The 16,372-nt window shown below is 40.2% G+C and overlaps 1 protein-coding gene across 2 annotated transcripts; it reads left to right on the forward strand.

The window, feature by feature from the left end:
- The first annotated feature begins 1,679 nt into the window (after positions 1 to 1,679).
- fosb (FBJ murine osteosarcoma viral oncogene homolog B) lies at positions 1,680 to 7,397 on the forward strand. Of its 2 annotated transcripts, XM_060923381.1 has the most exons (6): positions 1,680 to 2,006; positions 2,156 to 2,346; positions 3,967 to 4,299; positions 4,398 to 4,505; positions 4,805 to 5,113; positions 5,253 to 5,318. In XM_060923381.1, exons 1-6 carry the CDS (start codon positions 1,943 to 1,945, stop codon positions 5,316 to 5,318), a joined length of 1,071 nt encoding a protein of 356 aa, XP_060779364.1. In that variant the 5' UTR covers positions 1,680 to 1,942. The 2 variants fall into 2 exon arrangements, with proteins under 2 accessions (XP_060779364.1, XP_060779363.1); XM_060923380.1 differs by having other exon boundaries at positions 4,805 to 7,397.
- The last annotated feature ends 8,975 nt before the right edge of the window (positions 7,398 to 16,372 follow it).

Here is a 16,372-nt window from a genome sequence, read left to right on the forward strand (position 1 = left end):
TCCTACCTGCTGGTGGACAGAACAGGACGTTCTCCGTCAGTGACGTCAGCCCGCAGTGCTGCTGACTAACTGTTGTCGTCCTCGCGCGCCCCTATACTCAGTGTTGACATTTGCGTTGTGCCTCGTATTTCCTCGCCGCTCACAAAAGCTTTCCTGCAATTTTCTGTTGCTTTCTTCCCTCCTTTCTTCTTCCCATTTCCGAAATCAGGCTCCCCAGTTTGTCGTGCACAGGGACTTAAGCAATGAATGAAACTTTCTATTCATTCTGAAGTGTCTCACTGTTGCACATGCTTTTCCTGTACACACAAACAAAAGGAGCTCTGTGTGCTTCCGGAAAGTTTGGTTGCTTTGTTCTGTCTGTGATCAGTGTGGTCTGATGTCCTCAGTTATGATGATGTCCTCAGTGATGATGGTGATTATGAGAACATCTGGTTTCAGCTCTCCTGTTTATTATTATTATTATTATTATTATTATTATTATTATTATTGATGATGATGGGACATTACTCCACAATAATACATTGTTGTACTTATAATTAACAACAACATGTAATATTAGTGTTTCTATTTGTTGTTTATGTTGTTGCATTAAAAGGTTTTCCAGGACAGTCATACAACCACAACTGACTCTAATATTAGACCACCAGGGATTCCGTGAGGCCATGAGAAAGTTTACACTGGAGAGTTGATGCACTTTTCCACAACCCTTTCCTTCACCTGAGAAACCGGATAGCGCCTTGGTGCATAGTCCACATGTCTGACAGCTTTCAAATGTTTTTCAGTCTTTCAGCCACTTTTTTTTGTACAGTGATCATATGTAAGATCTGACTAAAGGCTATATATTTATTCTATATGCTCAAGAATTATTATTATTATTATTATTATTATTATTATTATTATTATTTGACTGCAGCTTATAGGCTAGGTATTGTTTCATAACAAGCAAAATCCATCATATCAAGTCAAGTCAACTTTATTGTCAAATATGCTATGCATGCTCGACATACAGCACAGATGAAATATCAGTCCTCTCTGACCCACGGTGCAAACAGGCAATGCAATAAATTAAAAATAGAATAATTGAAAAAAAAAAACAATATAAACAGTAAAACACTCTAGATAGGAACTAGACATAGACTAAACACTCAAACAATATAAACAGTATAAATAAACAGTATAAACACTAGATAAGAACAAGACATAGACTTAAGACATATATGTGTCTTAATAGAACAAGACATATATTAAGACATAAGACATATATGTGTCTTATGTAGACTTAAGACATATATGTGTCTTAATAGAACAAGACATATATTAAGACATATATGTGTCTTAATAGAATTTGTTTTGTTGTTAAACAGTCCCGTGGCAACATTAAGCAAAAAATCACAGGCTATATGATTTTTTTTCTTTGACGCACTTGGCCCAGAGGTGAGTCTAATATTGTCCTTCCCTATCGTTTCTGTAGGCTACAGTTTCTATTTTTAAAAAATGCAATCAAAAATATCTCGTGTGGAAGCTATAGTAAACGCTGCTGCTATTCTCGACAATGCGCACTAGAGCTTTTTTTTTTTTTCTTCTGTGGGTGAGGGAATCCCTAAACGTCATTGCTAGGCTACCAAACAACAAAAACACTTCTCTATGAACCATATATGGGCTTCTACGTCAGCGGAACTCCAGACTGGAGGGGCGGAGACAGAACTCTACTTTACAAAGCGAGCTCAGATGGCTTCATTCAGTAGACGAGGGACGCCGGCCGGCTTGCGCGCACAAAGACGTTACGGACATTTTTTTTCTTCATGGATTTATAAATGCACACTCACTTCGAGAAAAAGGAACCTTTTTGAGGGATTGTGATCTCGCCAGATCGGAGGGTGGACGTCTCCGCTTTGGAGTTGTAAACTTGTTTCCTTCAACGCAGAACTGGATTGCCATCTTAATGCAACTTTTTTGGAAAGACACGAAAGGCATCTTGACTGACTCTTCAACTAAATCCTGTTACGGTAGGTGATGGCATGGCTGAGATAATGTGATGTTTGTTATATTACTACGTGACGTGTGCATGCATTCGAGTCAACTAAAGTGGCTTGTAGCCTGATGATGAATGAGACAGTGCACTAGAACGCAAACTCTTTCGCTGCATGCGCGCCAGGTGACGTGCCGTTTTCTCCGGGAGCGAGCGTTTTCTCAGTTCCACTCGGCTCTGCCGGGGAGATGTTCCAGGGGTTCCCCGGTGACCCGGACAGCGGCTCCCGTGGAAGTTCCTCTCCGTCGGTCGAATCTCAGTACCTGTCTTCAGTGGACTCCTTCGGGAGCCCCTCCACCACCACCACTGCACCACAAGTAAGTCCTTAAGAGTTTGCTTGCTGCATGACAAGCATGACCTGTCAAACTGCTCGGTGGCGTTAAAACTGTAGAAAAAAATAATAAATAAAATGACTAATTAATAATGTGAAAGTAGTCCTGTGAATAAACCGTGCATCCTGGTGCTCAAACTATAAAATCAGAACAAAACACAATATATACATATATATATGAGTGCAGAGCAGTCCGTTAACAACGTGCTGTTTGTGTGTGTGTGTGTGTGTGTGTGTTTGTTTGGCAATACGCCACACCACGAATTACAGCGGTGGAACCTCTCCGACGTGCTCACGCTAAGCCCCGCCCCCTCGCTCCGCTCTCCGGATCCGTCTTCGTCGCTCTGGTCTCGCTGTGACGTCAATGCGTTCTATTTTGGAGTGTTACGTCGCGTTGCTAAGGGGAGCACTGGGGGAGTGACAGCGGAGGCGGAGCGTGGAAAAGGCGGAGGGAAAGGGAGGGGAGGAGGGAGACGGAGAAAGGCGGGCTCGAGAGCGCTGATTGGCTGACGCTTGTGGAGTCTCTTGTCTGACGCTCGGTATGAATATGAATATTAATGAACCACCAGAATTCTCTCTCGCGCGCGCTTGGGCATTACCGTCAGCCTCCGCTTCTAAATAAAGAAACTAGACGGCAATGTTTTTTTGTTTGTTTGTTTGTTTGTTTGTTTGTTTTATGGAAACGTCAAAGGGTGGTTTTTTTTGGGTCCTCAGATTGTGCATCCTGAAAATAATAATAATAATAATAATTTATTATTATTATTATTATTATTATTATTATTATTTAAGCCTAACACATCAAGCAAAAGATGAAATAAAATATTTATGAAAATTACCATATGCAATCGAAAGTATTGAAGTTATTTCCTATGCTAGTGTTCTTACTCTGTAATGTATCAAAATAGAGCAACTCCTTAAATCCATCATGCTGTTCATAGCACATAGAGCACTACATTGTGTGTAGAAGTGTTTGCATGTAGTACCTTCATGTAGGCAGACATATTTAGTATTAAAACTTATTCGTTCTAAGCTTAGATACTGTACCACAGCAATGCAATAATAGCATTGCATTAGCAAATTAGCATTGATAGGCCATAGGCTGTAGCTTGTACATACAACAGCATTTATATTCTTATGTCTAAAAGTGAAGGCGCAGTGGTTAACACCGTCACCTCAGAGTAAGCAGGTTGCGGGTTCGAACTTGCCGCTCGACCTGGGCTTTTTTTTATGTGGAGTTTCGATGTGCTCCTTGTGTCTGTGTGGGTTTCCTCCGGATGCTTTGGTTTTCTCCAACAGTCCAAAGACGTGCGTATTAGTTCAAGTCACTACTCGAAATTGCCAAGAGGTGTGAATGTGAATGGTTGTCTGTTTCTCTGTGTTAGCCTTGCGATATATTATCCTGTCCAGAGTGTGCTCCATATCTCAGCTGGGATTGGTTCATAATAGATAAGCAGTATAGAAAATGAATGTTTGTTTGTCTGTTTATACCGATATGACAATATATCTGAATCATGGAACTAGGAAGCAGTATCGGTATAAACCAGAGCATTATGTTGTCCCTTTCGATCCACTCAGCTTAAATCCTGTGTGTGTTCATGTTCATTAGGAGTGTGTATCTGCCGCTGGAGGTGTAGGGGTGGGTGGCGGGTCAGCTGGCAGCGGTCCAGGTGTGGACATGCCTGGCTCCTTCGTTCCCACAGTGACTGCCATCACCACAAGTCAGGACCTGCAGTGGATGGTGCAACCCACCCTGATCTCCTCTGTGGCACCAGCGCAGAGTGGCACAGGTACGACCACTATGACCCAGTCAGTGGCCCTGGACCCATACGACATGCCAGGGCCAAGCTTCTCCTCTGGTTCGGGCTTCACCCCTCCTAGCTCAGACACCCCAGGTCCCATGCGCCCATCACGGAGCCGCCGGCGCACACGTGACGAAACGGTAAGTGAGACTTGCACTAAATTGGACTGAACAGTTTGTATCACACTCTCTACATACACATGTGCAAGTGTTAAAAATGCTTCCATCCCTTCTTCCAGCTGACTCCAGAGGAGGAAGAGAAGAGGCGCGTCCGGAGAGAGAGAAACAAGCTGGCTGCCGCGAAGTGTCGCAATCGACGACGTGAGCTTACAGACAGGCTACAGTCGGTGAGCAACTAATTGCACAAATCCTATACATGTGACTTTATACTACACCCATATACAAACATTATCTTAATCTTAGCATGGTAAGTGTTATGGTTATCTATAACAACGTTCATGGTAATCATGCAGTCGAATTCTCTCTCTCTCTCTCTGTCTGCTGATTTGAACCTCCATTCTGAATCTGTCACTCTGTATCATTACCTTACCAATCAGAGGAGAATATGTTCAAAGCTTGACTGACTTGTCTGGTTTTTCTGTGTCTTGCACTCACTCGTCTCCTTTTTTTTTTTTTTTTTTTCCAGGAGACCGACATACTGGAGGAGGAGAAGGCTGAGCTGGAGGCTGAGATCTCCGAGCTGCAGAAGGAGAAAGAGCGTCTGGAGTTCGTCCTCATCACCCATCAGCCGAGCTGCAAGATTCCTTACCAGGAGGAGCAGCAGCAGACGCCGGTGCCTCCTCTGCCTCCATCTTCTGTGGCAGTGGTGGGTTTGACTGTGAAGGAGGACTCATTCTACCTGCCTCCACCTTACTCATCCCACCACCACCAGCAGCAGCAGCACCACCAGCAGCAGCAGCAGGCAGCGCAGCAGCAGCAAGGGATGATGCAGGAGGTAGCCTTTTCTAGTTCTTTCTATGGGCCGAGCCAGCCGGCGCCGGGTGGCCCGTGCCTTGTCGGTGAGGGCGGCGGTAACCCTGACGCTGGCTGCCACAACCCCTCATACACATCTTCATTTGTGTTCACCTACCCAGAGGGAGCCTGCGGTGCCAGTGCTAACCAGCGAACCAGCAGCAGCGAGCAATCCTCTGACTCCATGAACTCGCCCTCACTTCTCGCACTCTGAATACTCCGACACCTTCCTTCCTGTCATTGCCCATTCACATGCACACACACACACGTATGCAATCTTTCACTTTATTATCTGCAGCACAGTATATGTGCTCAGCCTCTTTGACCTTTTTTGAAGAAGATACTTTCATTATCGTATCTTCACATCTTTAGTTATATTTATTGTGAGGAAAAAAAAAAGTACAAAAGTTCTCACAGTCCTGTCGCTCCAGCTAAATGGTTTTTGCACTGGTGCTTTAGTTGCTTAGCTATCAGATAAAGTATTAATTTGTAATCGATTTAGACATGGCATCAAAACGAGTGACATCTGTGACATCCTCCTCTCTCACACACACACACACACACACACACACACACACACACACACACACACACACACACGTTAAAATGGCACCATTAACAATGCACTTATTTATATTTATCCGTCCTCCTGCTTGGCCTCTCTCTCTCTCTCTCATTGCTCCTGCTCACTGCTGGTGTTCGAGCTCTTTTTTTTTTTTTTCTCCATGCTGATCCTTTCCTCTGCACAGTGTATTTGTCTAAGTTGAAAAGGGGACAACAGCTTCTGTGGCTTCAATATTTTTTCCATAGACCAAACTAAACCACCTGCTTCCGCACTCTCCATCCTATCCTTCAGTCTCTGTCATTGTGCTGGGACTTTTAAATAATAAGGGACATCATTTCCCTTTACAATCAATCAATCATTCAATCAGTCACTCAAATCACTATCTATCTCTTTTTCTTGTCTCCTGCATCGTCCATCTGCCCATCTGTTTCTCCTCTCGTCTGTCTCTATGCCTCTGGTTCTCTGTGAAGCCTTCAGCCCCCGAGAGCCCATTGGACCCTGAAAGCCCGTGGAACCTTGAATGATGGCCGGGCCACCCCAGCACCACAGGCAACCCCCCTTTTCCCCTCCAGCATGGACCGACTGCTACACTGCACAGAGGAAAAGCAGGATTGGAAAAAAAAAAAAGCAAAACAAAAAAAAAAACAGCCAAACATACCAGCTACAGCACACAGAAAAAAAAATCCAAACGAAGAGCGAATGGCATTTCAGAGCAGGCATTGTATTCCGTTTTCTTTCTTTGACCCCTGAGGATTCGGAAGTGTGATTTAGAAAATCAAATGGACCTGACTGGCGCAGAAAAGGACTCAAAAGGCTGGCGCTGATGGAGCAGCTTTCAGAGCTATATCCTCTTATCTCCTGGACACCTCTGAGAAAGGGAAAGCAAAAAACAAAACAAAAAAAGCCACACGAAAAACAAGCTCTCATCTTGTGTCCTGCCAAATGCCATATCTTGACCGTTATTTGTGCGTATATATTTTTCAGACCATATTTTGTACAATCCTATGCCAACTCCCTTTATCAAAGACTGTTTTCAATTACTTTCCATCCGTTTCCGCAATAGTATTAGCTTTGCCCTGGAGAAAAAAAAAGTGGCTTAAACAAATGTTCCATGTAAAAATTGCTCTTATTGTGAATGGCACAGGTTTTTCAGTCAGTGCTTGTTACAGTTTGTTATAGTTACAATGCGTTTTTTAAAAAAACACGTTTAAAATTTTTAATCAACCTCTTTAGAATTTGAGCTATTGCTAAAAGGCCTCTTTGCGGCTGGACGTTGTCGTTTGGTAACAGATCAGCAGGCAGCTGCAGCCTTTTATTGTGAAAGAGCATCACTGAAGCTGCTTCTCAAGGTTATTTCTTTCTTTAAGGAGGTTGACTTGGTGAGAAAGCACAACTATGGGCCAAGACACATTAAGGAAGAAAACCAGGAATTGTTTATGAATATGAAAACTTTATTTTTCTGTGAATTTGTTAATTATTGGGTTTTTTTATTATTATTATTATAATTTTTTCATTTGAGGATTTTTTTTTTTTTTTGGGTTATGCTTTTTCTCTCGCTTTTGACTGTCGTTGCTGCCAAATGGAGGAACCTTCTGGAGCTTTGAACTGCTCCTTGTACTCTGTTACTGTTGTCTTTATTGTAATAAGTATTGTTATTTCATTGTTCTCTTACATTTGGCAACTAAAGACATGTTGTGCACTATGAACCTTTTTTATGTTGTATAAAGTAACCTAAAATTACCCGTAATGTATGCATATATATATATATATATATATATATATATATATATATATATATATATATATATATATATATATATATATATAAATATATATATATAAATAAAATAACGATTGTAATGTATGAATGTGCAGAAATGTAAAAATGATTATTTTTGTTAATGAAGAAAAAAGAGGGTGAGCTTGGTGTGGCTGGTTTTGGTTGAAGCATAGATATTTTTCTAAAAGAACAAAAAAGTATATTATGATATACAATAATAGCCCGCCTTTCCTTCAATATGAGAAGCATTGTCACTGCCTTTTGCTCTATTTGCTGTGTATTTATATGTTCTATATATAAAAACACATGATATTGTATGATGAGTGTATTCTGTGGTGCATATAACGGTCTATATGTATCATGGGTTTATCGAGGTGATGTGCTTTTTTTTTGTTTTGTTTTTGTTTTTTTGGCTCTTGCGCTTTGTCGGTGTGAGGTTGGTCCTACAGCCCTCGCTCAGCAAAACAAGCCCTGTGGACAAAACACACTGGATGCAAATGGAAAAAAAAGAAAAAAAATCAATAAAACCAAGTGAAGATAAGAAGTGTCTCAAAGTGTAAAGTCACTACTTGTGTAGATTCCTATTGGAATGTTGTGGTCGAGCAATATTAAGAAATATTCCAGTAATATTTCTGGATTGATATGAACACTCCAGTGTGTACTGTCCCATGTGAAGATGCAAACACATGCATAAGCTTTATATACAGTACCGTGCAAAAGTCTTCGGAACCTTTTTTTTTTTTTTTTTAGTACAAACTTTATAGATTTCCAAATATTAGTTTTCCAGCACAAAATTAAATGTTACAGAAAAATGTTCGGATGTCAATAAAGAAAGCAGCATATTCCATCAGAGAGCACTTTTCAGATTAAAAAAAGAAAACATAATGAAGGCTACTGGGTTTTGGTGCAAAATTAAGAAGCAGATGTGACCGTCAAAGTGTCCAGAAGAACTGCGGCTGGTTCTGGTTCTGTAAGATGCTCAGTAAAACCTACAGTTCATTTCTTTCGAAAACTGCACTCATTGTACCTGAGACTGCTATATATGCTTTTCTTTAAAGCAAAGGATCGTCACACCAAACACTGACTTTTTTCATGCATTACTGCTTAAATGTAGAAACACTTAATTTCATTATTTTTAAAGGCATCCTTGCTCTACAACATTTCATCGCATGTGCCTAAGACTTTTGCACAGTACTCCAGCACCATAAATAATAAATACCTATTAAACAGACAGGATAGAACAGCAGGGATGATTTTGCACGCTCAGAAACCGAGTTTACAAAGCCGCTGTTAAATGTTGTCATTATTTGTGTGAGTGAGTGATGTTTCATGGGATGAACCTCGGGGAAAAAAAAATGTGAGGCGACATTCATTCAAAATCAATACTGCACCATAATGCTTGATGATACCGAGATCCTCTAAAACTGGCTCTGTGGTTGAGACGTTCGGTTTGAAAAATAAGGAATTTGGATGTCGAAAGTGAAAGATCCAGTACAGATATATATATATTTTTTGCGTGAGGACTGGTATTGCGCAAAATGTCAACCACAGACCCAGTATGTGAAAGTAGTACCAAGCTAGAAGTTTAACATGAGCTCAGAAAAATACAGATTGCAGAGTCTTCTGTGATGTCTTACGGTTTCGAGGCATCGCATGATTAATTACATGCAAAACTTTCAAATCTGCTGGAATTGGTGCTCATAGTAGGCTGGTGCTTTTGTTATTCTTAAGCCAAAATATAGTGTTACTGTATCCTTTACTGTACGACATGACACTAACATGGTTATTGCATGGCGGAGATTCTGCTTTGCACAGATGTTCAGCTCAATTCAGAAACCAACATTGCTGCAGTGATTGTCTTTGGTGTTTCTTTTCTTCTGAATGCATTTTAAATGCAATATAGGTTAATAGATTAATACTTGGGGCAACACTGGCATGTAGCACAATATCTAACCTGCAAAAATGGCTTTTCTTTGTTTAATAGTGTCAAAATGTGGGTGAATTTAAGGCTTTGCCTTAGTGGATATGTTCTCGTTGATAAAGCTTTGTGTCTCTTTGCCTTTGTCGAATCAACAAGGGCCTTCTTTTTGAATAATGTTTTCAAAATCCAAACATACGAAAGTGACCACTTGTTAAAACAGGAAAAGAAAATGCATATGGTTTTTGTAGGACATTTTTCTGGACTTCTTCTTTTTCTTTTCGTTTTTTTATTATTATTAATGAAGTGGTGCCTCTATTAGCAACACCAACCAAGCACTTCGGATGAATTCGAACCAGCTCCTTCAATATTTGTACATCTGCTGTGTGTATTTTGGTGTATGAGAAATGTAAAAATGTTTGAAATGTATTTGGACTGAATTGGCTGGAACGTTTTAGATTTTTGGGATGTTAGTTCTGTAGTACAGAACATTTTGTCCCCTATATGACCACCAATTCTGACCTTTCAGTGATTTCTTATGATCTCATAGTCTTTTTACAATCCCAGTGGCTCTTGGGGGCTATAACAGCATACTCCTGATATTTAATCTTTCTCAATTTCTATTACGATCTCACTTTTATCTTAGTAGCCCTTTACAAAAATTGAGAAGGACTTTTCATTTTTGTGGCATAGGCTGTGAACCCTGACTGTGTTAACCTACAGTATCTGGATCTCTTTATATGACCATCATGTCTTGTTTGTTTGTTTGTTTTGTTTTTGGTTCTGTTTTTTTAAGTGGCATTAAAATACATTGAAGCATTGAATAGTTTGCCATTTTTGGGGGGGTTTATTCAACATGTCTTGAAACAGTTCAATGTTTCTTGCTTTAAAGGTGCTGACTGCGAAGTTGAATTCTGAGCAAAAATGTTCTGTTTCTACTGCTGTTTGAGTTTTGAGACGTTTCACTGCTGCACACACACACACACACATACCGTATATCCTATGTTTTGTAAATGTTTTGCCGAGATAAAACGCGTCCCTCATTTTATGATTCCGAAGACTGTTGAAGCAAGTGAGCAACAATATCACGTGACTACCGTGGGGCATGTTTGACCTACTTTTGACCAAAACAAGTCAGCGTGGATAAAAATGGCGGACTCCGCTCTCCCTCCAGCTAAAAGCGAGCGGAAAAGAAAAGGAAAGCCTGCCTAGTGAGTGCAACTGCCAGATAGAGCAAGGTTAGATGACGTGTCATTTTTCTGGACAGATAACTAAACCATTCTAGCTAGTGCTTAGCTATCTTAGCCTTAGAATGCATGGGCTTGACTCTACGGTAGCGAGGGATACAGGACACTTTGTCCAATAGTTAAGACATTTTGTCCAAAGCTTTTTTTATATGCACTATCAATTATTTTATATTTCAGGTATTTGTTTGAAAAAAAGAGGAATTCTCAACGGAATTTGACCAAAGCAAAACACATTTTTGCAGCGCGTAGTTTAATCACTCGCCAGTCACGAGTTGTGAAATCTAATGGCGAGTAAAGATCGCCCCAGACTTTCCTTTCTCGGCGAGTGTGTTCAAAACGATGGGTTCCTACCTAGTATTCATGTAAAATCCAAGAAACATTCAACAAAAACTCCTTCCTCATGCAGGATTCTTGGCCGCGCTCCGGATTGCACGTGCACTTTATTAAGATTGGCTATATGATGAATTAAACGGCTTCACTGGACTCAAAGCTTGGAGATCAGCCTGTAATGGTAAGGGTCTACTTGTTTACGCCCCTTACACTGCTCTTTTGTGTCAAAGCGCTCATACTACAGCACTCGCTTGCTTTACAAAAATTGTTTACTTCCATTTATTACGGGGAGACGCAGTCATAAATCTGCATGATGCACTCCTTTAGATGAATTATGGTTTGTTTATATCTCGATCTTGTCGCACATATTGTCACCACATATAAAATAATTGATAGTGCGTATGAAAAAGGCTTTGGACAAAATATCTCAACTATTGGACGAAATGTGTCCTGATCCCGGTAGCGAGTATAGAGTTACACACTTAATGTTTTCATCATCCAGAAAAAGAAACGATAACACAAAAGCAATATGAGAGAAAATACATATTTGTCTTTTGTTTCATGGATCTGTTGAAATGTCAACCACAAATTACAAACTCTCCGAGGTCGATGCAGGGTCACGATGTTTTCTGCGCATCGCCATCTTGGTGTGATGCAGTTCCATCGTTATGCTAATTAGCTAAAGCTCCTCACGTTCAGTTGTTTCCGTAGGGCCATACTGTTTACCAGTAAGCAAACAGTCCCCAAATGGAGAAAAGTGACCCTCAGCGCATCAAAATGATCACATCTTGGACGTATGATATCGTTCTTGCGAGCCATAGGAAAACGTCCGGCATGCACAATAAAAAAAATTGAAAATTTCAGATGACTTTGCAGTCAGCACCTTTAAACACTTCCATGCTCTTCTACTCTATTGCTATGAAAGACTGATGAAATCAGCTACATATATCCTTAAATGACGCTTTAACCTGATGAATCATTCATTCATTTCTTTTGTTTTTTTTTAACCAAGCAGTAATCTAAGTCATATATGAGATGATTAGTTTCATCCCCCAGCCTTGCATTTAGGTTACACATGCCTATATAAATTGTTCCTATCACAAATGCTTTTAATCATCTCATCTCATCTCTAGCCGCTTTATCCTTCTACAGGGTCGCAGGCAAGCTGGAGCCTATCCCAGCTGACTACGGGCGAAAGGCGGGGTACACCCTGGACAAGTCGCCAGGTCATCACAGGGCTGACACATAGACACAGACAACCATTCACACTCACATTCACACCTACGCTCAATTTAGAGTCACCAGTTAACCTAACCTGCATGTCTTTGGACTGTGGGGGAAACCGGAGCACCCGGAGGAAACCCACACGGACACGGGGAGAACATGCAAACTCCGCACAGAAAGGCCCTCGCCGGCCACAAGGCTCGAACCCGGACCTTCTTGCTGTGAGGCGACAGCGCTAACCACTACACCACCGTGCCGCCCGCTTTTAATCATAATTAACATAATTATTATTGTCATTATAGCCTATTTTATTATCCCTATTATCTGGTTTTCTCATTGGCTAACACTTTAATCATACTTAACCCTGGTGGGATTTGATTCTGTTTAAGAATACATGATCACTTCGAGCACCCTTTTGACATTTATTGACTTCCCGTTGATCACTTGCTTCTCAGTAGAGGTAACACTGCCTGATATAACAGTAGTGTTGATAATAGGAAGTGTCATTATCTAACCTCATGGCTCTCCATGTGGGGTCTGTGCTGTATATCCAGGGGACCCCTGACTGTACTGGTCTATTTAATGAAATGATGGAAATTACTATCAACTAGAATCAATGTTATTATGGTTATCTTTTAGTTATCTTAGTTACAAGCCTAACTGACTGGTCAATTAAAAGGGGTTAATCTAAAACTCAGTCACTAAAACATGTATTAAGTAATGTTAACATGAACTGCAATTTTAATAAAACCAGGAAGGGGTGTTCACATGATACACACTGTGTATGAGCGGAAAGTTTAGGAATTAAAGCTCTAATGATATGAATAAATTACTGTGATGGAACATGTTTGCCCTATTTTTCTGAAAATTCTTTCAATTCCTTGGAATCCTTGGAAATTCTTTAACCCTGGAAGGGATCCCTGAAACCCATGATTTTACCCATGGCACACAGCTACTTGGAACACTGTCAGTGATGAAGTATAGGAGAAAATTAATCTAGAATTCATCTAGATTTTTAAAAATCTTACTGTTTTTTTGTTTGTTTCATTCTTACATTGCAATACAAGTCAAGTTAACTTTATTGTCAAGTCTACCATGTACAGGACATTGGAATATCATTTTCCCCAGACCCTCAGTGTAAACATAAATACACAAAACGAGTATAAAAGAAATGCAAAAAAATTCTACATATATAAGTTATGAACTACAGTTGAATAAGGCGCACATACAAAAACAACACAAGCAGAAATAGTGCAAAATTACTGAATGTGGATTAAACTCTCAGAGATTTGATCTTGTTCACCAAAAAAAAAAAGAGGCAGCCTTGTGGGGTTTGTTTGTTTGTTTGTTTGTTTGTTTGTTTTATCCCATGTTTTATTGAGTAAGGTTTAGCCTATTTTAGTCAGTAATATTTGCAATGCACATATGCATTGCAAATGCATGGTGGTTTAGCCCATGTAATATTTTTTACTTCATCAATACATTTTTCCCCTTACTTTTTTCAAATGTACATTTAACATTTGAGTAATATAAATTCTAATTTGTCAGTATTGTCCGTAATTATTTCAGTTTTGTTTTTTTGCACATTTTCTAGACCATAAATTGCGTTCAAATTCGATTAATGCTATTTAAACTACTCACATGGTTCAATGGTAATCATGTCAATATTTTATTGACCAAATTCCAGAGGTGGACAAAGTACCCAACTTTATTACTTAAGTCAGAGTACAGATCCCACTGGTCGAATGTTACTCCGATACAAGTGAAAGTTGTACGTTAAAGTACTGAAGTGCTTGCTTTAAAAAATACTTAAGTATTAAAAGTATATTTTCTGTCAACGCATCATTGTATTATTGCCACAATGCTTACAAAACCTAATGCTACTACCAAGGACAGAAATGTGAATTCACAAAATGAACATATGCTGTGCCATCATGGTGGTTTAACATTAAGCTAGCTAGTCAGTGAAGCTCCACCTGACATGCTAGCAAACCCTTTTCAAACTCCAAACCATATTGGGTAGCTAACACTACTAGAAAAGAAAGATTTCTATATTCTGTTTATTTGGCAAGATTATGCTAAAAAATATTTATAAAAGGACTTCAGATAACATTATTCATGTTAGCATAACTCTGTTTTTACATGCTAACCAACAGTGTCCAAGTTAACTAGCTATGTGTAAACATTAGCCATAGACAAGGCTATGGCAACTTGGCGGGCAAATCCATAGAAAGTCATTTGACTAACCAGACTGCATAGCTACGTTTGCAACATTATCGCTAGCTCTAAAAGCACATACAACTTCATTGCAAGCTTTCTCTTGGAATAAAACGTTTACATACCTCAATATGCTCCCGCAGGTTGGACAGCGAGTTTTTGTAGGCCGTGACGTGGTTTGTTTTCGGCAAACAAAGCAAACATTTAAAATGAAACGTATCTTTAATCCTTTCAGAAAACTGAAACATGGGTTCTAGGTAGGGCGGCACGGTGGTGTAGTGGTTAGCGCTGTCGCCTCACAGCAAGAAGGTCCTGGGTTCGAGCCCCGGGGCCGGCGAGGGCCTTTCTGTGTGGAGTTTGCATGTTCTCCCCGTGTCCGCGTGGGTTTCCTCCAGGTGCTCCGGTTTCCCCCACAGTCCAAAGACATGCAGGTTAGGTTAACTGGTGACTCTAAATTGACCGTAGATGTGAATGTGAGTGTGAATGGTTGTCTGTGTCTATGTGTCAGCCCTGTGATGACCTGGCGACTTGTCCAGGGTGTACCCCACCTTTCGCCCGTAGTCAGCTGGGATAGGCTCCAGCTTGCCTGTGACCCTGTAGAAGGATAAAGCGGCTAGAGATAATGAGAGAGAGAGGGTTCTAGGTAAAGCCATGGGTGCGTGCATTCCCCAGAATAATCGCCTCCTTTCATTCGGCCATCAACTGATTGTCTTCAAACTAGCATGCTGACAGCTAGCGTGCTAGAGTGGAGGAGCTCCTTATGACATCACTCCAAAGTTCTACCCATTCATTTCAATGGCACGGAATTTTGCCGAAAAATGGGAATACCGAACGAACGACAAGGGGTAGTGCAACCATTTTAACAAGCACGCCATTCCAGATCGGGCCCTATGTTTCAGCGTTGGAACGGTGTCTCTATTTCAAAAGCCCTAGGAGGAGTAGTGGATCCAAAAAAACTGGTGAAAACAAATAATAAAAATAAAACTTAAGAAGAACAATAGTGTGCTTTTGCAAGCACACTAATAACGTTGTTGAGAAATAATTGAACTTGATTTTATACAGTCTATGGACGTGATGTGACCCTAGTGACTACTGATAGGGTGTCTCAGTGTCACCTGCGAAAAAACCAATCATGTTTTAGAAAAGAAAAGAAAAATCATCCACTTTCAAAGCTGCTTCATAGTAACAAGTAACGAGGACCTTGACAGAAATGTAGTGGAGTGAAAAGTACGATATTTGTCTTTCAAATGTAGTGAAGTTAAAGTTATAAGCTTCCAAAAAACAATAATACTCAAGTAAAGTACAGATACTCAAAAAGTGTACTTAAGTACAGTACTCAAGTAAATGTACTTCGTTACCAAATTCTCAAACTGTTACACAACAGAACACACATCTCCCAAACAGTCTACTTAGAGAAACATCTCTGAAGTACTCAAAAATTATTTATGATGATGATGATCTAACATTATTGAAGACATTTTACTGGGTTTCAAAATGAGTCATCATGAATCAGAACTGAAAACACTCTGAACCTGAGCACTTGAGCTGAAATCAGACCACGTTAAGCTAATTAACTTAAGCTCATAAAGGTTTAATACTAATTTCAGTCGAAATCGATCTGAATTCAGAATGTACATGTATATGGGTTTCCTCCAACCTCCCAAAAACATGATCAGCTACTATAAATTGCCTGTAGATGTGAAGGAATGTGTGTGAATGGTGCCCCATGATAGGCACCATGCACAGTGTATTCCTGTCTCACACCCAGTGTTCCTGGGAAAGGCTCCAGATCAATGAATGAATGAATGGTCCAATTAAATTATGTAACTGGTTATCTGGAACAGGAAATTTGAATAAGGAAAGCTTCCAGAACTTGGGCTGATGATAACCACTAACGTAGATCCATCCATCCATTAGCTGTAGCCGCTTATCCTGTTCTACAGGGTCGCAGGCAAGCTGGA

The sequence above is a fragment of the Neoarius graeffei genome, chromosome 6 (genome assembly GCF_027579695.1).
Source record: "Neoarius graeffei isolate fNeoGra1 chromosome 6, fNeoGra1.pri, whole genome shotgun sequence".
NCBI lineage: Eukaryota > Metazoa > Chordata > Actinopteri > Siluriformes > Ariidae > Neoarius > Neoarius graeffei.